This window comes from Falco biarmicus, chromosome 8 (assembly GCF_023638135.1).
Source record: "Falco biarmicus isolate bFalBia1 chromosome 8, bFalBia1.pri, whole genome shotgun sequence".
NCBI classification, from domain to species: domain Eukaryota; kingdom Metazoa; phylum Chordata; class Aves; order Falconiformes; family Falconidae; genus Falco; species Falco biarmicus.
The window spans coordinates 44,031,656-44,052,027 of NC_079295.1; the positions used below are offsets into that span (position 1 = coordinate 44,031,656).

Consider the following 20,372-nt stretch of genomic DNA (forward strand, 5'->3'; position numbering starts at 1 on the left):
ATTTCCCCCAAAAGCACAGTTTGCCAGCCTACAGCGAAGCCACAGCAGAGGCAGAGCTGGACTGGGTGATACGCCTCCACAGCGCTCCTGAGCATGGCTGTGCAAGCTAGTCTGTGGGACAGACGTGAGCAGCAAACGCCACAGGCCAGCTGTGATCAAGAGGTTATGGCTGAAGCAGACCAAGTCCCCCAAACCCACACTCAGAGGTAAGTACCTACTTGACAACAGCTCCGGGCATGGAACGCCGTCAGGCCAACTATGCATGTAGCAGTCTGGCAACACACGCAGGCACGGAGCCAAGTTTAAAAATACTTCCATTACCTAAACACGTTCATGGCATATATTTTTGTTTCGTAATACTGAGACTCATTGCTGCGTTTCTGGCCTATATATATTGTGCATACATACACACACAAAAAAAATATGACTTACCACACAGATACAGAGATTTGCATTAAGTTCTCATTAACTAGTTTATTAGCCCATTATTATGAAAGCATCAAAATTGAAGCTCCTTTATTTTGTTTGCTTATTCACTTTGTGAAAGCCAACAATTAAGAGCGCCTACTCTAATTATTGAGGTATTTCAACAGAACGAGAAGCAAGACACTCTACGTTTCAGTGAGGAATGGGAAGGCGCAGCATCTAACCCTCTTGGTGGCTGCAGAGGGCATGTGGTGCTGCATGCGGTGCCCAGGCACACAGCCCTGGCCATCCCCACCTCAATCCCCAGGACACCAGCCTGCAAAGGTCAATGATGGAAAGGTACAGATGCAAACAAAGACAAATTATTTACTTCTATGTGAAGTTTGTTTCACACAACCAATCTAGGCAGTTTTATTTTGTATCTTATACCCAATTCCTGGACTGTAAACATTGTTATACTGTTTGGGAAAATACAAAACTTCTTCTCTCCAAGGTGAAATACACTACATGTATTTTTGGTAACACATCTTAACTTTGAAGTGATCCTTTCATGTTTACAAGAAACATCAAAGTTTTCCATCAAAACACCTAGTATAATAGGCACTTGGCCAACTTTTCTTATTGACACTGCAGCAACACAGGGCCTTCAGTGAACTTTGACTTGAAAAAAATGCCTATGTAAACTATGTAATGTGGTCAGCAAATATTTAAATAATTTTTAAAAGCATAAAAAGAGTAAAAACATGTACTACCAAGAGTCTCAGTTTTCTTTCTAAAGACACGGTATCTAATTATATTACATGTACCTTTTAAAGAACGGCTTTAACAGCAACAAATCATTTCCTTCCAGCAATGCCCCACCACTGCATACTCTTCCTTTCAGAATTTCACAGAATATCTCAGGTTGGAAGGGACCCATAAGGATCATAGATTCCAACACCCTGCTCCTCACAGGACTAAATTTCACCTTGCAGGTAAAGACTAGTACATCTTACTACACAGATTTAATACGCATTTAGCTCGTGCACGCGAGCAAGTGTTCAGAGGAATAACCTACCACGAGACCTCTTATCTTAGTATGCAGCTGGAAAAAGAGCCAGGTGACCAAGGATAGACAGAGGTAAACAAGCCTTAAACAAACTAGTCCTTCACCCACCAAGACATGATTTTATCATGGCATAAGTTCAAGTGGAACTACTCCATCTACTTGATTCGTCTTTATCAAAGAGTGAGGCAAAGCAAACAGGAGTGACACCTTCAGTCCCAAAATGAGCAGGTAGAGGGTATCTGCCGGGATCTCTCCTCCAGCCCAGCCCACAGCTGTGCAGCAGGAAGGTGCCGTGCCTCCATGGTCACATACTGAACATGCACAGACACTGCAGTCATCGGCTAACCTCAGGCACGCGCAGCCGATCCCTGCCGTCAGAGCCACTGGGATCCGGCTTCCCAACCCGAGGCCGCTCGGAGCTGTGCCACGGTTGTTATCCCCTGTAGAGGCTTGTGGCTAGGCTTTGAGTGCGACCACCTGCTGAGCGGGATCACTCCTTCAAATGGAAAACCTTGAAATCAAACCAGAAAGGTTACCATTCACAGGCAAAGCTTTCTTCAGAAAACTGCTGAAATCTCTAGTAGGATGAAAGGGACTTCATGCTCAAAGGCCGAAATAAATAAAAGCAGCAATATTCTTTTTGCTTTTAAATGACTAGGACTGGGGGAAGAGGTGGGGTCTGCTAGGGCTTCATATCATAATGAACTAAAGATGAAGGAAAGCACAATTGAAAAAGTTAAAATCTCTTTAGACAGCGCTTTTTTGGTAGTTAGTTTCCCTTTATGATTCTTAGCCACTTCAGGGAAACAGAAGTACACTTGCAGAGATGACTGCTCCATTCAGGTGTATTTTTTCTTTCTCAATGCATTCAGTAACAAGAACCACATAACAGCCATAATAATAATCACAGAATCATTTAAGTTGGAAAAGACCCTCAACATCATTGCATCCAACCACAAACCTAACACTGCCAAGCCCACGACAAAACCACGTCCCCAAGTGCCACATCTACACATCTTTTAAATACCTCCAGGGATGGTGATTCAACCACATCCCTGGGCAGTCTGTAATAATTTTATATAGGATTTATCAATTTAACAAAAGCCTTTGAATTTTCCAGCACTAAGAAACTACTGTTTAGCCTTATTATTGTTCTCCGTATTACAGAAAAACCCTAAACCAGAAAAATCACAAGTGCTATGGGCGCTGATGGCCAGTTAGAAAGCCCTAAGGCCAGGCAGAGGAGCCCAGCTCTGCAGAAGGGCAGCCTGCCCCAGCCCAGCTGCTGGAGAGCAGGTTAGGCTGTCCCCAGAGCCAGCTTCCCACAGGCAGACAGTAGTTTCTGGAGTTTCAGTAGCTCCCAGACTCTTCCTGGTCGTGGTGCAACACAGGACCCTTTCCAGCCTGACAATTCCTGCAAAAGGAATGAGGCTGCCTTTGGCAGGGAAGCCGCGGCAGCACGCTGCCTGGGCACCTTCCCCCATCACCAGAGAGGGCAGAAGCATCAGCAGCATTTCATGCTCCTAACACAGCCACAGGTATCAGGAAACTGCATTTTGCACAGCTATTAGCAAGTGAAAAAACTCACAGTCCTAAGCATAGGCATTACATTATTTAGGAAACACTCTGCCTTCATCAGGGTTTAGCTTCTTGGGAAATGACAAAAAGCCTCTTTCCTCACTTTACAGGGCTAATAAAGAAGTAAAACAAGTAGTAAAGCACTGCAATAAACCTTTAGAATAAAAGGATTTTCAGGACACTCAAATAGGGAAGAGACATGTTTCTGCACTTAAAATTCTACACAGTGTTTGGTTTTTTGGGTTGCGTTGTGGTGGGTTTTTTTTCTTTTCAAAAAAAAATCATGTTTAATCTCATCTTTTGAAGCCTAGTGGCAATGCAGAAATAGTCAGTCTGCCCCTGAACACTACCCAAAGATAGGTCCAGGCATTTTTTTCACTCATCAAAAATGCAAACACATCCCCCCCCCCCAAAAAAAAAAACCACCCTAAAACACAAAAACCAAATCTGGTCCAAATCCCAGTGAAAGGAAATGGACTGATCTGTGATAAAATACATGGAAGGCAGGGGGGGAAAGTCTTAAAGCTTTGCACTTTTTTTGTTGTTACTTTGTGCCAAGGGAAGACAAAATACCTGTTCTCCCCCAAAACATCAACTTTCTAAAAAATCAGAAAAAGCACATGGAAAAGCATGCTGCTCAGGGTGCAACAGACCCACCTCCATGGCCTAGTGGCAGGTGGCAGAGGATTAACTTCCAATCCCTCACAGGATCTCCCTTGAAAATGTCTCCAGAGGTCTGCACTTCTGGGCTCACCACCTCAGCCCTAGTGCAGGCTGCTGGCTCGTGAGCACCAAGCACTCAGGCACGGAAGGAACAAAGCAGCGAGCTCTCCCACTGCTACTACGGACCTGATTGGCGAGGAAGCCAAAAACTAGATGAAGAGACATAAATGAAAATTTGCCGATAGGTCCACTAGGTATTTCTGCCTCCCCAGACACTCCTCTACAACCAGCTCAGAAGTAGGAAACTATTTCCAAAGGAAACTGAACAGCACTACTGCTAGCAAACATGAAAAGGGAGAAGAGCAGTATTGTTTGTGTGCATTAGACAAGTAATTGCTCACAGAAAAAGAAAACTCATCATAGGAAGTATGAGGGGAAAAGGGAAGTAATAAAGCAAGAAAAGCAAAGCAAGATTGGCATGCCTCTTCTACAAAGTCTTTCACAGGAGCTCTATCACCATGGGAGAGAAATGCAGGCCCAAACACAGAGTTCTTTAAAAATTAGTACTGGACAAGCTCTCCCTGGGCAGGGCAGCTCCACAGTGTGAACAGGAAAACATTCTTTGGGGATGTCCAGTTGCCACAGGTGGACAGATAGCAAGGGCACAACATCTGCACATCTCCCTCCCTGCACAGCTCACACACTCCCACCCACACACAAACCCTGTCCAAAGCCCCTTCCAGCAGCACACCTGGTCCAGCTCTGCCTTCGCTCCCAGATGAGGAACCATCCTGCACCTCCAATCTTAGCATCCCAGATGGCCAGGAAAAGAAAGAAAACATCCTGGCATGGATTTGGCAACTCTTCTCTTTCTGATCATTTATTGGCATCTTTTTAACAAAGAGATAATCCTTAAGCCCTAGAACCTACTGTCTTTTTTTTTTACCCGGAGTCAGGTCAAATAGGTAAGATCTGAACCCCTGCAGGGTACTTTGGAAGGGCAGGGTGGGTTGATGCTGCTGCTCTATAGGTTGCGCTACACCAGCAGTGAAAGTGTCTGATCCCGCATATTGAATGAGATAAACGAGCCAGAGCTTCAGACTTCAACATGCACCTTTCCCAGGTGTTCCTCTTCTCCATCTACTGCTCTTTGCCTTAAGGATGTGAAAGGCAGGTGGTTTAAGATTTTTAAAACAAGCAGCTCAAAGCTGAAAGAATGTTTCTGAGAAGCAGTCAGCTGCACTTGAAGAGCGATAATAAGGTACAGGGTGATTACTACTACCAAACCTTATTTCAAGATAATATTGTATCAGTAACACTAGTAGTTTAATGTATTTCCACATTCATCCAACCTTCCTCCCTTTTAAAATTTTGTCTCAATTTTCTGTTCATAGACATAAAGTCAACCACTAGACTTCAGTGCATTTTTAATCGTTACCTTCCACCACCCATTCTAAGTCCATTTAATATACTCTACCTTTTATCATCTGCATCAACATTTAAAAATGAATGCATTTCAGCAGATTAGTTCAGAAAGGTTTCACAAGGTAAATACAAGAGAGCATAGATATGCCATGACAAACACTAGATACACCTCCCGAGTCACTTAAAACTGAGAAAACCAAGTTACTCACAGAAAACCTTTATTCAACATTTTTAAAAGGCTGTTTGTGAAGTAGCAAGTAGGCATCTTTCAGAAGGTCATCTACCAAAACATCTGGGAGACCTTCAAATGAACCATTCCTGCCTCTCCATGGCAGGAATACCATGGAGAGGGAATGCCCAAGGGAATACCCTTCTCCCATTTTTGCTGAGGCAAATCTTAAACGGACTACATGTCATAAAACCTTTATGTGCCCACAACAGTGTAAATTACTTACAAAAAAGTCATTTTCCATATCCAAAGATTTTACTGGTGTAATCATGGAAAAGTTATCAAACACCATAGTAAATACTCCTAAGAGCCTTCCCAGAGGAAAAAACCCAAACAAACGACTTTCTTTTCAAGAATGCAAGCAACACAACTGCAGCTCAGCCCATGGGCTAGAAAGATTTCCTCATTATATAGCTCAAAATTTTGCCATTGAAATGAGGTTCCCCATTTCCCTCCCCAGGCCCTGGGAAGACCTATGCCAATCGCACACCCTATAAATTTTCTACAGAAATGGGCAACGAATATCCTTTGAAGCAACTTGAAATGGAAAAGCAGCATCTCATTCCTGAGAGGAACCTGCCCATGCTGTCAGCTTGTGAAGCGTGCAGGGTGCTGTGGCACAGTGCCAGGCGGCACCACCGGCTGAGCGCCATGCCAGCCCAGCTCCTCCAGCAGCCAACAGCTACCGCATCCCCATGCACGTCACTCACCTTGCCAACTCGAGGAGGGAAAGGCCATCACAATCAGCACAGGAAGAATCATAACTCCATCTACCATTGCAGAGCTGCAGAAAGAGAAGAGACAGGAGAACTGAATACGCTTTTACTAATGTCTTAAAGCATAACCATCCCAAAATCAGTGTTTAGCAATGGTTTTCATCAATTCCTTATATGAAACGCAGGACAACCAAGGTTGATAGGGCTCCTTTTTAATGTGCCTTGTTTCCCCAAGTCATCGCCTCCATTTATAAAATTCATAGTTTACTACAATTTCTTAAATGACTTCTTTTTTTTTTAAGAGTCATAGAAACATCACTTGCAACTACAGTGCATGTATAGAAGTAGTATATGCTAGTAGGAAAACACGAACCCCTTCAGTACCAAGCAGGCATGTAAAATAGAAGATACATTCTTCCAACCAGGTATTAAAAAGTTAAATTATTGTGAACTGAAAATGTCTGTAAACCTGTGTATTATTTGGGCTTTGTGGGGAAACAGAAAAGATCTCAGCCAGAAAACCGTGAATAACTTTCTTTAACCAGCAGAAACCATTGCTAGATGGCAAGAACAAGATGTATTTAAGGGAGACACCAGTCTCAGAAGAGTAATTTCCCAGTTTAAGCTGCTTTTCCAAGGGTTTTCCTTTCACTGGCCCAGCTTCCTCTCCCTGCTGTTGAAGACAGGCAACGACATCTTGTGTGAAAACTCAGGCTCACAGCAGAGGCACATGCTCCCTCTAAAAGAGTAAATAGAGGAGTGAATTCTCTTGTGTACCTTTTCCAGGGTACTTGGTCTTTACAAGAAAATAAGAGCTCCACTCTTTACTGTGAAATAATTCTTGTTTAACATGCTTCTGAAAAGAAACTTTTCTGCTGTTTCTTAAACTCTGCATTTAAGTGATTAATATGACCAAGGAATAGATTAACTACAATCAATCTTCATTGGGATTTAACCCAACAAGTAGGGCTGGATGACTCTGAAGGGCTCGTCTGTCCTGTGCTACTTGGTTCCTACAGAGACTCTCTGGCCTAATCAACAAGCCATAAAATTTCGGTCAAAAGCAGCAGCAAGTAGTATGTTCAAAACAACATTACTCTCCTTGACTAAAGTACTGAGTCATTACCATTCTTCTCACATGTAAGCATTTGTCTTCGTTTTTCAGATTTAATTTTAGTGAAGCAGATGAAACTTGAAAATAAAATTTATATTGCCATTTTTCTTTCACGTATTTTCTGTTGCTGCCTCTTCAAATCATTAGCAGGCTGCTTAAGTGCTTGGTGACGAAAGCCAAGCCATTTACTTCTGTATTTCCTGACACGGATTTGTTTTGCAGAACATGAGAAACATTTCAGTAATTCTTCATCATCAGTTAAAATGATGAAAAGATTCTGAACCCAACTATTCAGAGCTGTCATCCTTACAGAAAGGATCAGGCAGCGCCCACCACTTAGTCTCCAGGAATGAAACTCTTACTTTCAAACATCCACTCACCAAGTAGCTTTGCCTTCCTCATTCTTAATACACATCAATCCACTCTTAACGCATGCCAATATTTAACTTTCAACAATTATACTGGAAACATGATGAAATGAAGTTATACATAGCACGATCATTGAGCAATCCGATACAGGAAGTTCAAAGCAGAAGCAAGCTATCCCAGGGAATGATTAGTTGCCTAATGCTCCGGATCAGCTCAAATGGATCTGTTGCTCCAAAGGGGGGTGCGTGCAGGGCATGAGAGCGGTACCATCCTCCTCCTCAGCCACTCAGCCACCACATGCACTTTCTTTGGCTGAACAGCTTACACCAGCATTTTCCTCGGTATTACACCCGGATAACTCTCTGCAAGTCTAGACAAAGGTGGCTCATGAGACATGCCCTCTTTCTTTCAACACATCAATGGTTCAAAGAGCAGAGGCAGAAAACTTTGATTTTAATGATGCCGGCCTGCAGCCGCGGAGGAGCTGGGCCAGCAGCCGCCCTGGAGGCAGCTGGGCAGGGGGGAGCAGGGGGAGCGCTTGGGGTGAGCCTGGCAGGGACCGGCCGGTCCACCCAGGGAGCCCTTCAGACAGCGGGGACATCGAGCGCAAGGGACAAGGGCCTTACAAGAGAGAAAAAATTAATTTAACAAGACAGAGTGGGTTAAGGCATTAAACAGCAGCATGCTGCTGACATGCCGAGCAGTCGCCTGTTTTTCTACAGATCTGTAATTCGTGGCTGTGTCCTCCACGCACAATTAAAAAGCAACAGGATTCTTTTCTGCTGGTGGGGAACCATCACACCGCTGGTCAGCTGGGAGACCACCCCTCACTGGGGCTCCCTCCCTCCTCCCAGCCATCCACCACCTGCAAGTCCCCCCACCCTCGGCCATTTCAGCCCTTCCTCCTGTTAAGCGTGGCTGAAGGAGGGAGAGCAGGAGGAACCTGCAAGGAGGTCAGTCCTGCCAGGAAAGGCAGCCGCACACAAGACATGCGAGCTAGCTAGAGCAGAGGAATTGAAGATGCAGAGCCTTCCTGGTTTCTGTACTGTTGTCTTGCTTCCTGTAAGCTGCATGTACCTATTTGTTTTCTCCTAAACCTACTTCAATTCACACACAAAAAAATTTAAATAAATATATTTAGACACACACATCTGCCCTGTATTTCTCAGTGGGAGGAAGAGGACAGTAATCCAAACTGCAGCACCCTGAGAGGCAAACAACCTCCCATGGGAGCTGGCCCACAGTGCCTACTTACCACCTCAAGAAGGGGAACTGTAACACACTTGGGGTACTAAAATCGGGTCCCCATCCTCTAATTCTACATGCTTTCACATCTCCAGCCCACATCTGCATGTCAGGTCAAAGCCAGCATGAGCTGAGACAGACAGCAGTTCACCAGGTACGAGGATTTTTACCAGTCCTCACCAAAGGGATCAAGTAAGTAAAAAAGCCACAAAACCACCGTAACAGTCATTCCTGATCCTTCTTCCAAAACGCTGTTCAGAGCTCCTCTTCAACAAAACCCAAGGATGACTTCATTGAGTAAAGCACCTGAAATTACACCAATTTTTTTGTTAAATGCATTTAAGTGCCTAACACAAAAAAAGGCTGGCATCCTTCCCCTGCTTCACAGCTGCCAGGGAGATGTGCACACCAAAGCGAAGGCACCTGCGGTGACGCAGCCCGCAAGCGCCGGCGGGAGCTGGGTCAGAGGCTGCTCCGGCCTGGATCCTGGTCCCACGGGCCAGAAACGGCTTGCCCAGTGCCTACAGAAAGGCCTGCTGCATGACCTGTATTCAGTCCCACGTTAGCAAGCAAGTATTTGTGCAAGCTTCTGTGGTAGGGTAACATTTATGAATAGACTGTTGCTATTATAAATGCAAACAACCAAACCAGACTATTAACAGACTTCATGCGTTTCACTGCATGCATGGTCCTCTCCGACAAAAAGGCGGCAAATGCTATGAATTTAAATCCTGCTTCTATGAAACTTTGTTCCTGTAGACATTCATTTTCCCAAAAGCCTCAAAGAATATTTTGTCTGCTTTTGCCGAGTAGGGATGTGAATACTTACAACAGCCTATAAAAAACCCCACCCTGCACCTACTTATCACCAATTAAAATCCTGTGCTGTGTATGTGCAGATGCGATACAGCTCTCGGGCTTTTGGCAAGCCGCCCACACAGCCCTCAGCATGGCACAGCCCAGTTACACCACCTCAACTGGGTTTGCTGGGGTTGAGAGACCGGAGGAGGCGAGGAGCTGGGAAGGAGCCTCTGGTATTTGCAAAATATTTGTTTTCCTTCAAAAATTATTTGAGAGCAAGTGCATCCACTCTAAAAATTAGAGATGACAAAATATAACTCTTCACTATACTAAAACCATGTCAAGTCCTTAATCCCTGCTCTCAGACAAGAGAAGAGAACATTTCAGGTGGGATCAGGCAAAGTCTGCTCTCTGCCCTTGCTGTTACCCAGCGCTGGCTGAATACTGTTTAGACAGCTGAACTCCTGCCAGAGCCTTGGAAGAAGTGTCACAATCCCTTGCTGGTTGCCATTTTGCTCAGGGTATGCTGTATCTGCTGCGCGCCTGTTAAATCAGCAGTTAAAAATAAGCCTGGAGAGCATGCTGCTCACAAGGCGGCTGCGGGCCGCGGGGCTGGGAAGCCCCTCTCCAGGGTCCCGCCAGGCACCAGCCCCGCTCAGGGCTGCCGCAGGTGCCGGGATGCCACAGCTCCAAAATGGTGCTCTGGTTTTAACAGTCATCTGCATTCCCACCGTACCCTTAAGTGAAGACACGAAAGCCACATGCAATGCTGCGGCCAGGCTTTTGCTCTATTTCACTTTCAGGTTATCCCAGTAGCAAACTGCAGACACTGCAGAGGATAAGTTTAAAAGTCCTGTCTGCATTGCTTAAAAAAAATGACTTTTTTAAAAAAAAGCAATTAATAATACACATACATAAGAACCAAAAACTGGCTCTAGCAACACCAGCAAGCACGTCTCTTCCACTCACTATTTGTTTAGAAAGAAAATATACATTTTAATGTAAAGAACAAAGCACTCTTTAATATAACTCCCTAGCAAGTTGCTATGGGTCTAAAGATCCATAAGATACCCAGTTAGCATCTGGTGTTTGAATTCACAAACATTTTCCAAAGGGGAGGACTGGGATTTATTCCAGATAAAAAAAAAAAAAAAAAAAGGAAATTAGAAAGTAGCCAACAAAAAAAAGCATAAAATTTATTCTCCTTTCTAGACATGTATATCTTTACTACTATTTGGCTGCAGCTCTTCAAGGTGCCCTGTAGCAGTGCTACGACCACTGCGGTAGCTACTGGAGGGCAATCAGAACACAGGCACCCAGGATACGAGCGCTCCATCCCACCCTCCCTACGGAGGAAGGGTGCAGACCTGGATTCTGCAGAGCTGGAAGCAGGATACAGCCTCTGTGAATTTCATTCATGTACACTGAAAAGAAGATCACTGGGTTTTAGCTTTTTCCTACAAAAGCATATAACTAGAAAACCTGAAACTTGCCATAGTCACAATGCAAAAGTCTCCTCTAAAGCGGCAGCTAACAAATTTCAAACAGATCTGCTGTGAAGTGCAGAAAACAAAGTGAACCTAGCTTCAGAGCTGGCTAGTATATGCTGAAGACAGCTCTGGATTCCAAAGAAGGAATCAAACTGTTTTCAGAAGCCTAAATGAACAATAATAAGCATATCATATGGCAGATATAATACTTGATCAGGATACCCAACTTAACATACAGATGCACAACAAATTGTTTTAGATAAAAAAACTGATAGAATTCTTACAGTTTGTGTTCATAAAGTCCCAACACTTTAAAGGATTTATCCTGAAAACCCCAATACCTTTTCCACTTTTACAGAATGTATAAGTTGCTTTCTCTTTTCTTCCTAAGAAAACCATCTGTCTCCTGCCAAATCATTCCTTTATGGCCTGACAGCAACACGGGGGCAAGGGAAATCTGGGATCCATACCCAGGCCTGTCAAGATCACTGCTGCAGCAAGCCGCAGGGGAGAGAAGAACCAGGAGTTAAGAAGACATGAAACACCACACCACACCAGTATAGGCTGTTGGGAAATTGCATTTAGTCTCTTGCCACCACCCTGATACAGAGCAAAGACTGCGCCAGACAAAAGAGCACGCCCAATTAGTGAAGAAATTTAAGATTACATTTCATCTCAATATGACACAGACATGGGAACACGAACCATTAGAGGAGTTCAGACTTTTTTGATGAGATCAGAAGCACCCACACTATCACTGACAGTCATGGTGGCAACCCGCCAAAAGCCCAAGGGCTGTACATATTTTGCATGTACCTCACCAGATTTGTATCAAAAGAAAACATCCATAATACTGGATTGTAATTCTGCCATCCACAATAGCCACACACAAACTAAATTCATCAACAGCTGTGTCTTTACTTGTAAAGTTGTGCATTTAAAAGCAATAATTCACAGCTCTCTTTTTTAATTGAAACTCACACAAACTAACAATCTTAGAACAGCACACACAAAGGCATTCCTAACGTCAGAGGATGGCAGCCTTGGGTATTCTTTTCTTAAAGGCTAGAATTTGTTGCCAGAATTCAGCAAGATGGAAGCCAGCCACAAACTCCATTTGGCATCCACCTGCAAGCACACAAGGCACACATCAATACACTTTAGCTCAAGAAAATTTGCAAAAGATTGCCACCTTGAAAGGCTGAATGTCTCAGATTCAAATGACCACAAAAGCAGAGAGAGTGAAGTGTGCAAGATAATGGTTCTCCTCTAGTCCTCATATACAAAGCAAAATCACAATACTGCTGAACACCAGGAGGAAAACAACCTATACAATGTAAAATATTATGAAAGTTACTCCTTATGAAGTTAATAACTCTGAATACATTCATGAAGAGCCACTCCCTAGGTTCTTAGGAGAAAAAAAATAACCCAAAGAAAAAAAAAAGAGAAAAAGTAACAATGCACAGCGTTACTTGTAGAAATAAAATCCTGTTTGGTCTCCATCCTGGCATATGCAAGTAACAATCCATTTATTGCCTATGGTGTCACCCAAAGGCTCCAGCTGATACACCAAGTGCAGAAAAGGCATAGCATGGGGCAACAAATAAGGAACAGTCACAGTGTCAGGGTGGGAGGACAGACACACAATGGCACAGAGGTGTTACTTGAAAAGCGGAACCATGGCGCAGTATGCAGTAAGTCAGTTTTCACACACTTACACAGTAAGACATTATTTATTTCAGGTTTGCACAAAGCTTGAGCCTAGGTGATATTCCCCAAAGCAAGCCCACCAGATGGGACTTCCCACAATAAATTTATACACAAAAACTGCAGAGTTAGTATCCATCCTCTTTACAATGAGAGGTTAGTAATTTACATATTATTATAATATGGTTACACAACTATTTTTACTATTACGCACGCTCAGGGAGGGGTCTTCACCTGGGCAAGGGTCTTTTTGACCTAGGAGTGTGATTTTTAGTATTATAATGAGAGTAGTTCAGTTAAGGATACATGGATCTTCAGCCTTCTTGCCAAGCTGGCAATGCATATGAAACATCCTCAAAGTATCCTTATTAACTGTTTCCTCAAAGCGTAACTGTGCCAGACTGCCCTTGCTCAAAGAATGGCTGTGTACTTCTCTGATTACAGCCTAAACTTGTCAGCTTAACATATACAAAGTATACCTTGCACAAAATAACCAGACCGTTCTAAACTTTCTGAGTTAACCTTAAGCAGCGGGACAACACAGCCACTTCTCCAGGAGAGAAAAAAAAAATATCTTACCTATGCAAAGAAGTGATCCAGAAGCAGCACCAACTCCTTCCCAAGTGGGATGGGGAAGGCATGAGTCACACATAGAGCCCCTCCTGTAATGGAAGGGTAGGCAGGCTCTCCTGTGCCCACAACAGGGGCAATCCCCGGAGAACAAGCAGACCAGCTGAAGGCCCAGGATGCACGAGGCACAGAAGAGACCAAAAATAACACCAGCTTCCCCATGCAGGTCAGCTGGTGAGCAGGTAGACTCAACCTTGTATGCGGGCCAAGGCCAGTTGTGTGAGGTTCAACGAGGCTCAGTGCTGGGTCCTGCCCTTGGGTCACAGCAGCCCCCTGCAGCGCTGCAGGCTGGGGGAGAGCGGCTGGAAAGCTGCCTGGGGAGAAGGGGCCTGGGGGTCTTGGTCGACAGCCAGCTGAATGTGAGCTGGCAGCGTGCCCAGGTGGCCAAGAAGGCCAACGGCATCCTGGCCTGTGTCAGAAACATCGTGGCCAGCAGGACCAGGGCAGTGATCATCTCCCTGTGAGGCTGCACCTTGAACCCTGGGTCCAGTTTTGGGCCCCTCACTATGAGAAGGACATTGAGGTGCTGGAGCGTGGCCGGACCCGGGCAGGGGCACGAGCCTGATGGGGGGCGGCTGGGGAAGCTGGGGGGGTTCAGCCTGGAGAGGAGGGGGCTCAGGGGGGCCCTGATCGCTCCCTACAGCTCCCTGGAAGGGGGCTGCAGCCAGGGGGGGTCGGGCTCTGCTCCCAGGTAACAAGCGACAGGACCAGAGGGAACAGCCTCAAGTGCACCAGGGCAGGGTCAGATTGGGCACGAGGAAACGGGCAGCTATCAAGGATTAGCACAGAACCATGGAACAGTTTTCCTCTGCAGAGCCTGCCCACAGCAACATCCCTTAAAAATGCTCATTCACCAAGTTACTACATATGGTTCACTGATCGTGTCATCACTGTGAGCATCTTGAAAGTTAAGTATTCAATTCCACATGTGCAAAAAACCAGCTACACATGGTTTTGTTTATATGGGCAAATTAACAGAATTTGTAAGCAGTTTCATGAGACAGTCAAGTGAACAGTCAAGCACACAGTAGCTTCAGCCTACAATGTATGTGCCTGAGGCATCGAGTAGGTATCAGCTCGAGACACTGTCAGATATACATGAATTACTGTGTGGCTTCTCACAACTTTCACATAAAACCAAAGATGTTATTTTATTATACTACATACATTTTATTGCTACACAGGTATTATTACATGCCGTACAGACAGTTGTTACCAGAGAGGAGCACTGCATTCTGTAATTGCCATGGAAAAGGCTCCACTGCACAGCTGCAACATTAAGTTTCTTAGACATTTTGCCTATAAGAAACAATTCAAAGTTGTAGACAATCTTCATACCACTCACTCTGCTAAGGCCATTCCAAATGCCCACACAAGGTGGAGACAATTTGCATTAACATCTGGAGACTTAACTTGTGCTGGGGCCTTGGGTGTAAGAGACAAGGAAAATACCCCTATCAAATCCTGCTGCAGGACACAGTACTTTTCCCCCTGGAATTGTTCTCTCTCAGAAGCCAGCATCTGCTGTCAGATCTCAGTGCAGAACTTCCAATCAAGATATAAACTCCCTCTAATCTAAACAGAAAACCTGGATTTATCCACCAACTGTGAATAAGACCCAAACACAAGTATTTTCAACTGACAAATTATCAGAAATGGCCTGTAAAAGCTGTTTCTGCATTCTTTAGGAAAAAGAAAATAACCACACAACCCCAAAATGCACACAATAACAGCTACTTTTAACCTACTCAAATTCTGCCTCTTTGAGACTTGGCCTGCTTTCATCCAGCTAGCAATGTAAATTATTAAAGATTTTATCTGTGCAGTATGTGATGAAGAAATTTGGGGAGGAATACACTTTCAGAGCTTGCATGCGTTTCAAAACTGCCTATCAAACACCGCTTGTATCACATCCCCAGTGCGTCCATCTTGACAGGTGAGGAAAACAAGAAGTATGGGCAGAAACACAGCTTAAATCACATCTGCACAGAAAGGGCATGTAGTCTGACACAGAACGAGAGTCACGTTTTATTTGGTCCAAACTGGTTGTGAAACTGTACGCCATCTAAGACACAGCAGTGCCAAAACTGGCTGTCCAACTGTGTCCTCAGGTCATTGCCATCACTTTACGCAGGGTCTTGCTCCTCCTCTTGGCTGCAGTGATCACAGGGACATGGTGTAAGCTGGATCAGGCCACTGATCAGACCACACACTCTTTAGTTTTCACTGTGACTAAACATGCAAGGCTCAGCCCAGCAGTGCAACATTGCCTGTGCTAGCACAGACAAGCATTGCTTCAGTGGCAGCAAAATCTTAGGTTGATTAAAAAACACACAACCCAAACCCACACCACAAAAAAAATCCCTCCCCACAGCCCCCAAAGAAACAAAAACAAATTAAAAAAAATCACAGTGAAAAGTCAGTCCCCACAAGAGAATTAGCAAGACAGACGGCAAGTTTGTAACAATCACCCTCTTAGCTCTCCAAGTAAAATACACTTTTTAAAGCAAAATCCTAATAATCTGCCAAGTAAAGAAATCTTTTCATCAGAACATTCCTCTAGGATTTTTTTTTTGTTTTCAATCTAAACCAAAGCTCTTATTTTTATTACTCGCTTTCACTTTCCTTTCTTCAAGCAATTGCAGCTCCCCCTCCCGATGCAGGCTTAGGTCAGCAGGCTGGGCCTTGCTGGTTTTGTGAGACCACGTAAAGAGAAACTACCAGCACATCCCCAAATAATATTTTGCCCTTGAAAACCTAAACCCCCCTACCTCGGGAAAGTTTCAGAAGGTGACCTGCAAGACAGGATGACAGAAAATCTCCCCGCACTGCAATTTTACCAGATAGTCAAACACCTTACATCATCACGTTGGACTGAAACCAGGTCTCGGAACCGTTGCACCTACGTCAAGCCCTGCAGAAGTCGGAGGCTGCGTGGCGGTTGCGTACACTACTGCGATGGTGGATATCCACACACGGCCCTGTCCGACAGCTTGGTTTAACTCTTCCAGAGAACTGCACTATAATCTCAACGAAAACCTGACAGTTGAAATTACAGTCTAAATGAGATCAATGATTATTAATCTCAGATTAGGAATTTTAAACAACCTTTTTATTAACTATTTAAGTATTACAGATTGCCTGTTGAAAGTTTCTTCCAGAACACTTCAGCCAACACAGAACAAACATTTCTGAAAACAAGTTCTCAGCTTCAGTCTCGCCAACAAAAGTCCTAATTTTTCCTCAAAAAAAAAAACCAAACCTGTATTTTTTCTAGTTTCCCCCCTCTTTTTTCTTTACAACAATTTTAAATACTTATTTCTTTGCCATGGGGTGTTTCTGTGGGTTTGGTTTGGTTTTGGTTTTTCTCTTAGTAGAGAAGCTAGGGTCTGATTATCATATGTGAACAGCATTTAAAGACCATCTCTCTCTCAGGCAAGCCCTGCTGAAAGATAAAAAAAGTATTAATTACGCAGCCTCTCACTACAGTCTGGTTCTGTGTTTTCCATACGCAGGGACCTTCAGAGGTGCAAATGCTTTTTATTTTCAGCCGCTGATGTTATCAGGCAGGATTATTCAGAGCCAAACTCTGAGTGAATGGAGGGAGCTGCTGGGAGCTCCCTCACTGCCGCAGGACTCTTTGGTGACCCTGGGCTGTGTGGGGATTTCACCAGCAGCCAGGACCCGCATTTGCAAATCAATAATCCCAGCAGGATTTTGCCAGCCTGGGGAAATCTGCATCTCTACAATTATTTCCAAAGGGTCCTTACCACAAGAATACAGTACTTACGTCCCTTAGTTCAAGTATCCTAACCAGAATGCAACTCGTGGTATTTTGATAAAAATTAGCTTTTTTTTTTTTTTTCTCCATCCATTTCATTGCGTTGGCAGAATAATATAACTCCAGCATGACAGAGCAAACACACAGCTGTTCATCAAAATAAAGCCGCACCACCCCGGCACAGCACCACGGACGGCACCGCCAGCACCCCGGCACAGCACCACTCCACAGGGCCCCACGGGCAGCGAGGGCCACGGAGCAGTAACGGGGCTCCGGGAGAGCTCTGCACCTCCAGCTCATTGCTCACGGCTTACGCTGGGATTAGAACAGCATTGTTCAAGAGCGATGGGTTGCTACAAATTGGGAAAGGTTAAGGGATGTGATAAAGTCCTGCATTTGTTTTGTATGCCGCTTAAAGCTTAACTGCTCCCTCCCAAACGTCAGCAAGGCAAAGGAAGCCAAATACAAATTAACAAAATATTTTTAGAACAATCAGACTGAGAACGGGAGTTCCTAACACTTCATAGGCACGTGTTGCTGCACAGCCTTTCATCTCATCAGATCCTTTCATTAACTACTACTTTGGAGTCCAAAAAGCTGAATGCAATTAGCAATCCAGAAAAGAAGGAAACACCCTGCTGCACGAGAAAGTAAAATTCTTCAGAGATTATATTATACCACCACAGACTTTTAACAATATTGTCCTACAATTTAGTATTGCCTGTTTGGACAAGCCAGAACCCTATTATTCTGTTGTTAAATACAAAGTACAGACAAACCCAAGTTATATTACAGGCACGGTGGTCTGCAACCTTTCTTCTTCCACTGACATTACGTACGTTGGATGCTACGGCGCAGAGGCATGCAGAACCTCATTAAATCTAGAAGCCTAACACTGGAAGGTCAGTCACCACTAAAGTGAATGTAATCCAAATGAATGTAATCCAAAACTGAGATTAAGGAACTAGTAAAGAACAGTTGGGGTTTTTCTCCATCCTAGAACTCTCCAATGATATTTCTGCTCCCCACACACTGATGACATTAACCTTAAAGTTATTTATGCTGCTGTTCACGCCACAGCTTTACCCTCTGTTCTTACCCTCCACCATGATCCTTTCCCCTTGCTCCGCCCTAGCTCCCTCAATGCATCCTACAGGCTGTCTTCCTTTCTCACCTGAAGCTTCCTTTATAACACCCTGCAACCTCCACCACAGGTCCCCATTCCACTCACATGTTACCTGTTGCAGCCTCACATGCCAGCACTAACCCAGCTAACAGTCAAACCTGTATGCTAAAACAGCTTCGGATCTTTTTTTCCAAACTACTCTGTCCTGACATTCCTTAGTTGCCGTTTTGGCTGCGTCTATCTTGATCTCACAGAAAAACATCTGTGTCCCTCCTGGTAATGGAACTACCCTTTCTTTCATAGTCACAACCAACGTTCATCATTGTCATACTATGCAACCCTCAGCCTAATAACCAGGCATCTTGTCACCTCTCCCTATGTCAAATTTATTCCAAATATATACAATTTTGACACTTCTGTCCAGAGCTGTTCTAAGTGTTCCCTTTCCACCTATTTAGCTGTAAGCTTTGAGATTCATGCATCTCACCACGACCTTGCCAAACTTGACCTTACTTGTATATGTTCAGAAACTGTTCCACATATTTAGCCAGACTTCTGTTTTAATTGCTGTTACAGATGCCAAAACAAATCAATCAAATTACTATTTAACAGCTAAAGTACCGTGGCTGACCTCACACATACTCCTAGCTGCAAACGTGAAGTAAAATGCAAGCTAAAACTCTCTTTACAGACAAGTCTAGCTTTGGATCTCTGAATGAAGGACTGCCTAAGAGCAACCCATCTATGATCACAGAGAAAAGCCATACAATTACAGTGAGTTTATGACATACATCCACTGGTAATTTCCTCCACATAGAGGATCCAGCCATGACTGTTAGTATAATAGACTTCCTCACTAATGGGAAGTGATGGAGTAAGAGATCATTCCGAAAAGAACACAAGAAAAGACAGCTCTTGCTCATACACAGCAGGTGACCACACCACTTTCCACCACCACCCCCCCCAATGTCAGGATGTTATTTGGCATAAAGCTATTTGCCTCTGAGATGAGAATGTACAAGTTAAAGCAGTGAATATACTACCCCTACGGAAACTGTTCCTACAAAATGGCCAAAAAGCATTGTTAATGGCACAAGCAACTACACTTTGGATGCCCTGGAGAGTTAATTGTCATCAACATGTGAGCGCAGGTGATAATACTGATGAAAACGTCCAACAGTCAGTATGAAAAGGTTTCCCTGTCTTTATTGCTACTCAGTGGAAATGGAAATTGTCGGTCAGCAAGGCCAGATCTACCTCCACAGGGATCTGTCAAGTGTTCACCTATCTCCTGGCCACAAGACAGACTCTTCTGAGTTTCATGCTGCAAAACTTTCCACTCAAATAGCAACAACCCCCGCCCCCCCCCCCCCCCCTCAGGTTCTCACCATTGTGGATGTGAGTGCTCTGGAGTTAGCAGGAACATGGTTGCAGAGATAAAGCAGTAGCTGCAATGCCTGCCTACAAGCATTCAGTTGGGCCAGGACTCAGCTTCAGCTGGACTAGACAGTATGGAAACCACAATAAAATGGACTAAAGCATCCAAAATTATTCTCAGAAAATAGGTCAGACCAGGCATGAAAACATCTGGGCTTGGCTTGAATCATGAACCACATGAGCAAGACACCCCACTGCTGCCTCCAGGCAGCCAAGCAAAGGAATGCAGAGAAGCATAAAGGTAGGCAGAGGAGTCTCCTACACCCAGATTTTCCTTCTGTATCTTCCTCCAGCAAATGTGCAACAGCCCGTTTATTCTGAAGCTCTTCCTAAGGCCCAGTCCTGTAGGATTTCTAAGGATGGTGTTTCTGGGGCATCAGGCAATGCTTATACAACCACAGCTGGTCAGCCAGCCAGCTCCAGACATGTACTCCCACCTCTGTGGCAAACAAGGGAAAAAGGGTTAAATCATTACAATCCTAGCCTATGTTAGCTTGCACGTCCAACTGGCCAAGACTATACACACTCCAAGTATCTCTTACTCTGTTACACCAACACACACCTGTTCCCTCTCAACCACCCAC

General features: G+C 44.4%; 1 protein-coding gene across 2 annotated transcripts in view; it reads right to left on the reverse strand.

The window, feature by feature from the left end:
* ACVR1 (activin A receptor type 1) overlaps nucleotides 1-20,372 on the reverse strand; it is a 68,138-nt gene that overhangs the window by 27,554 nt on the left and 20,212 nt on the right. For both annotated transcript variants that reach the window (XM_056349093.1, XM_056349092.1), the window contains exon 2: nucleotides 6,080-6,153. In XM_056349093.1, the coding sequence (XP_056205068.1) occupies nucleotides 6,080-6,153 (74 nt within the window). The remainder of the gene's footprint in view (nucleotides 1-6,079; nucleotides 6,154-20,372) is intronic.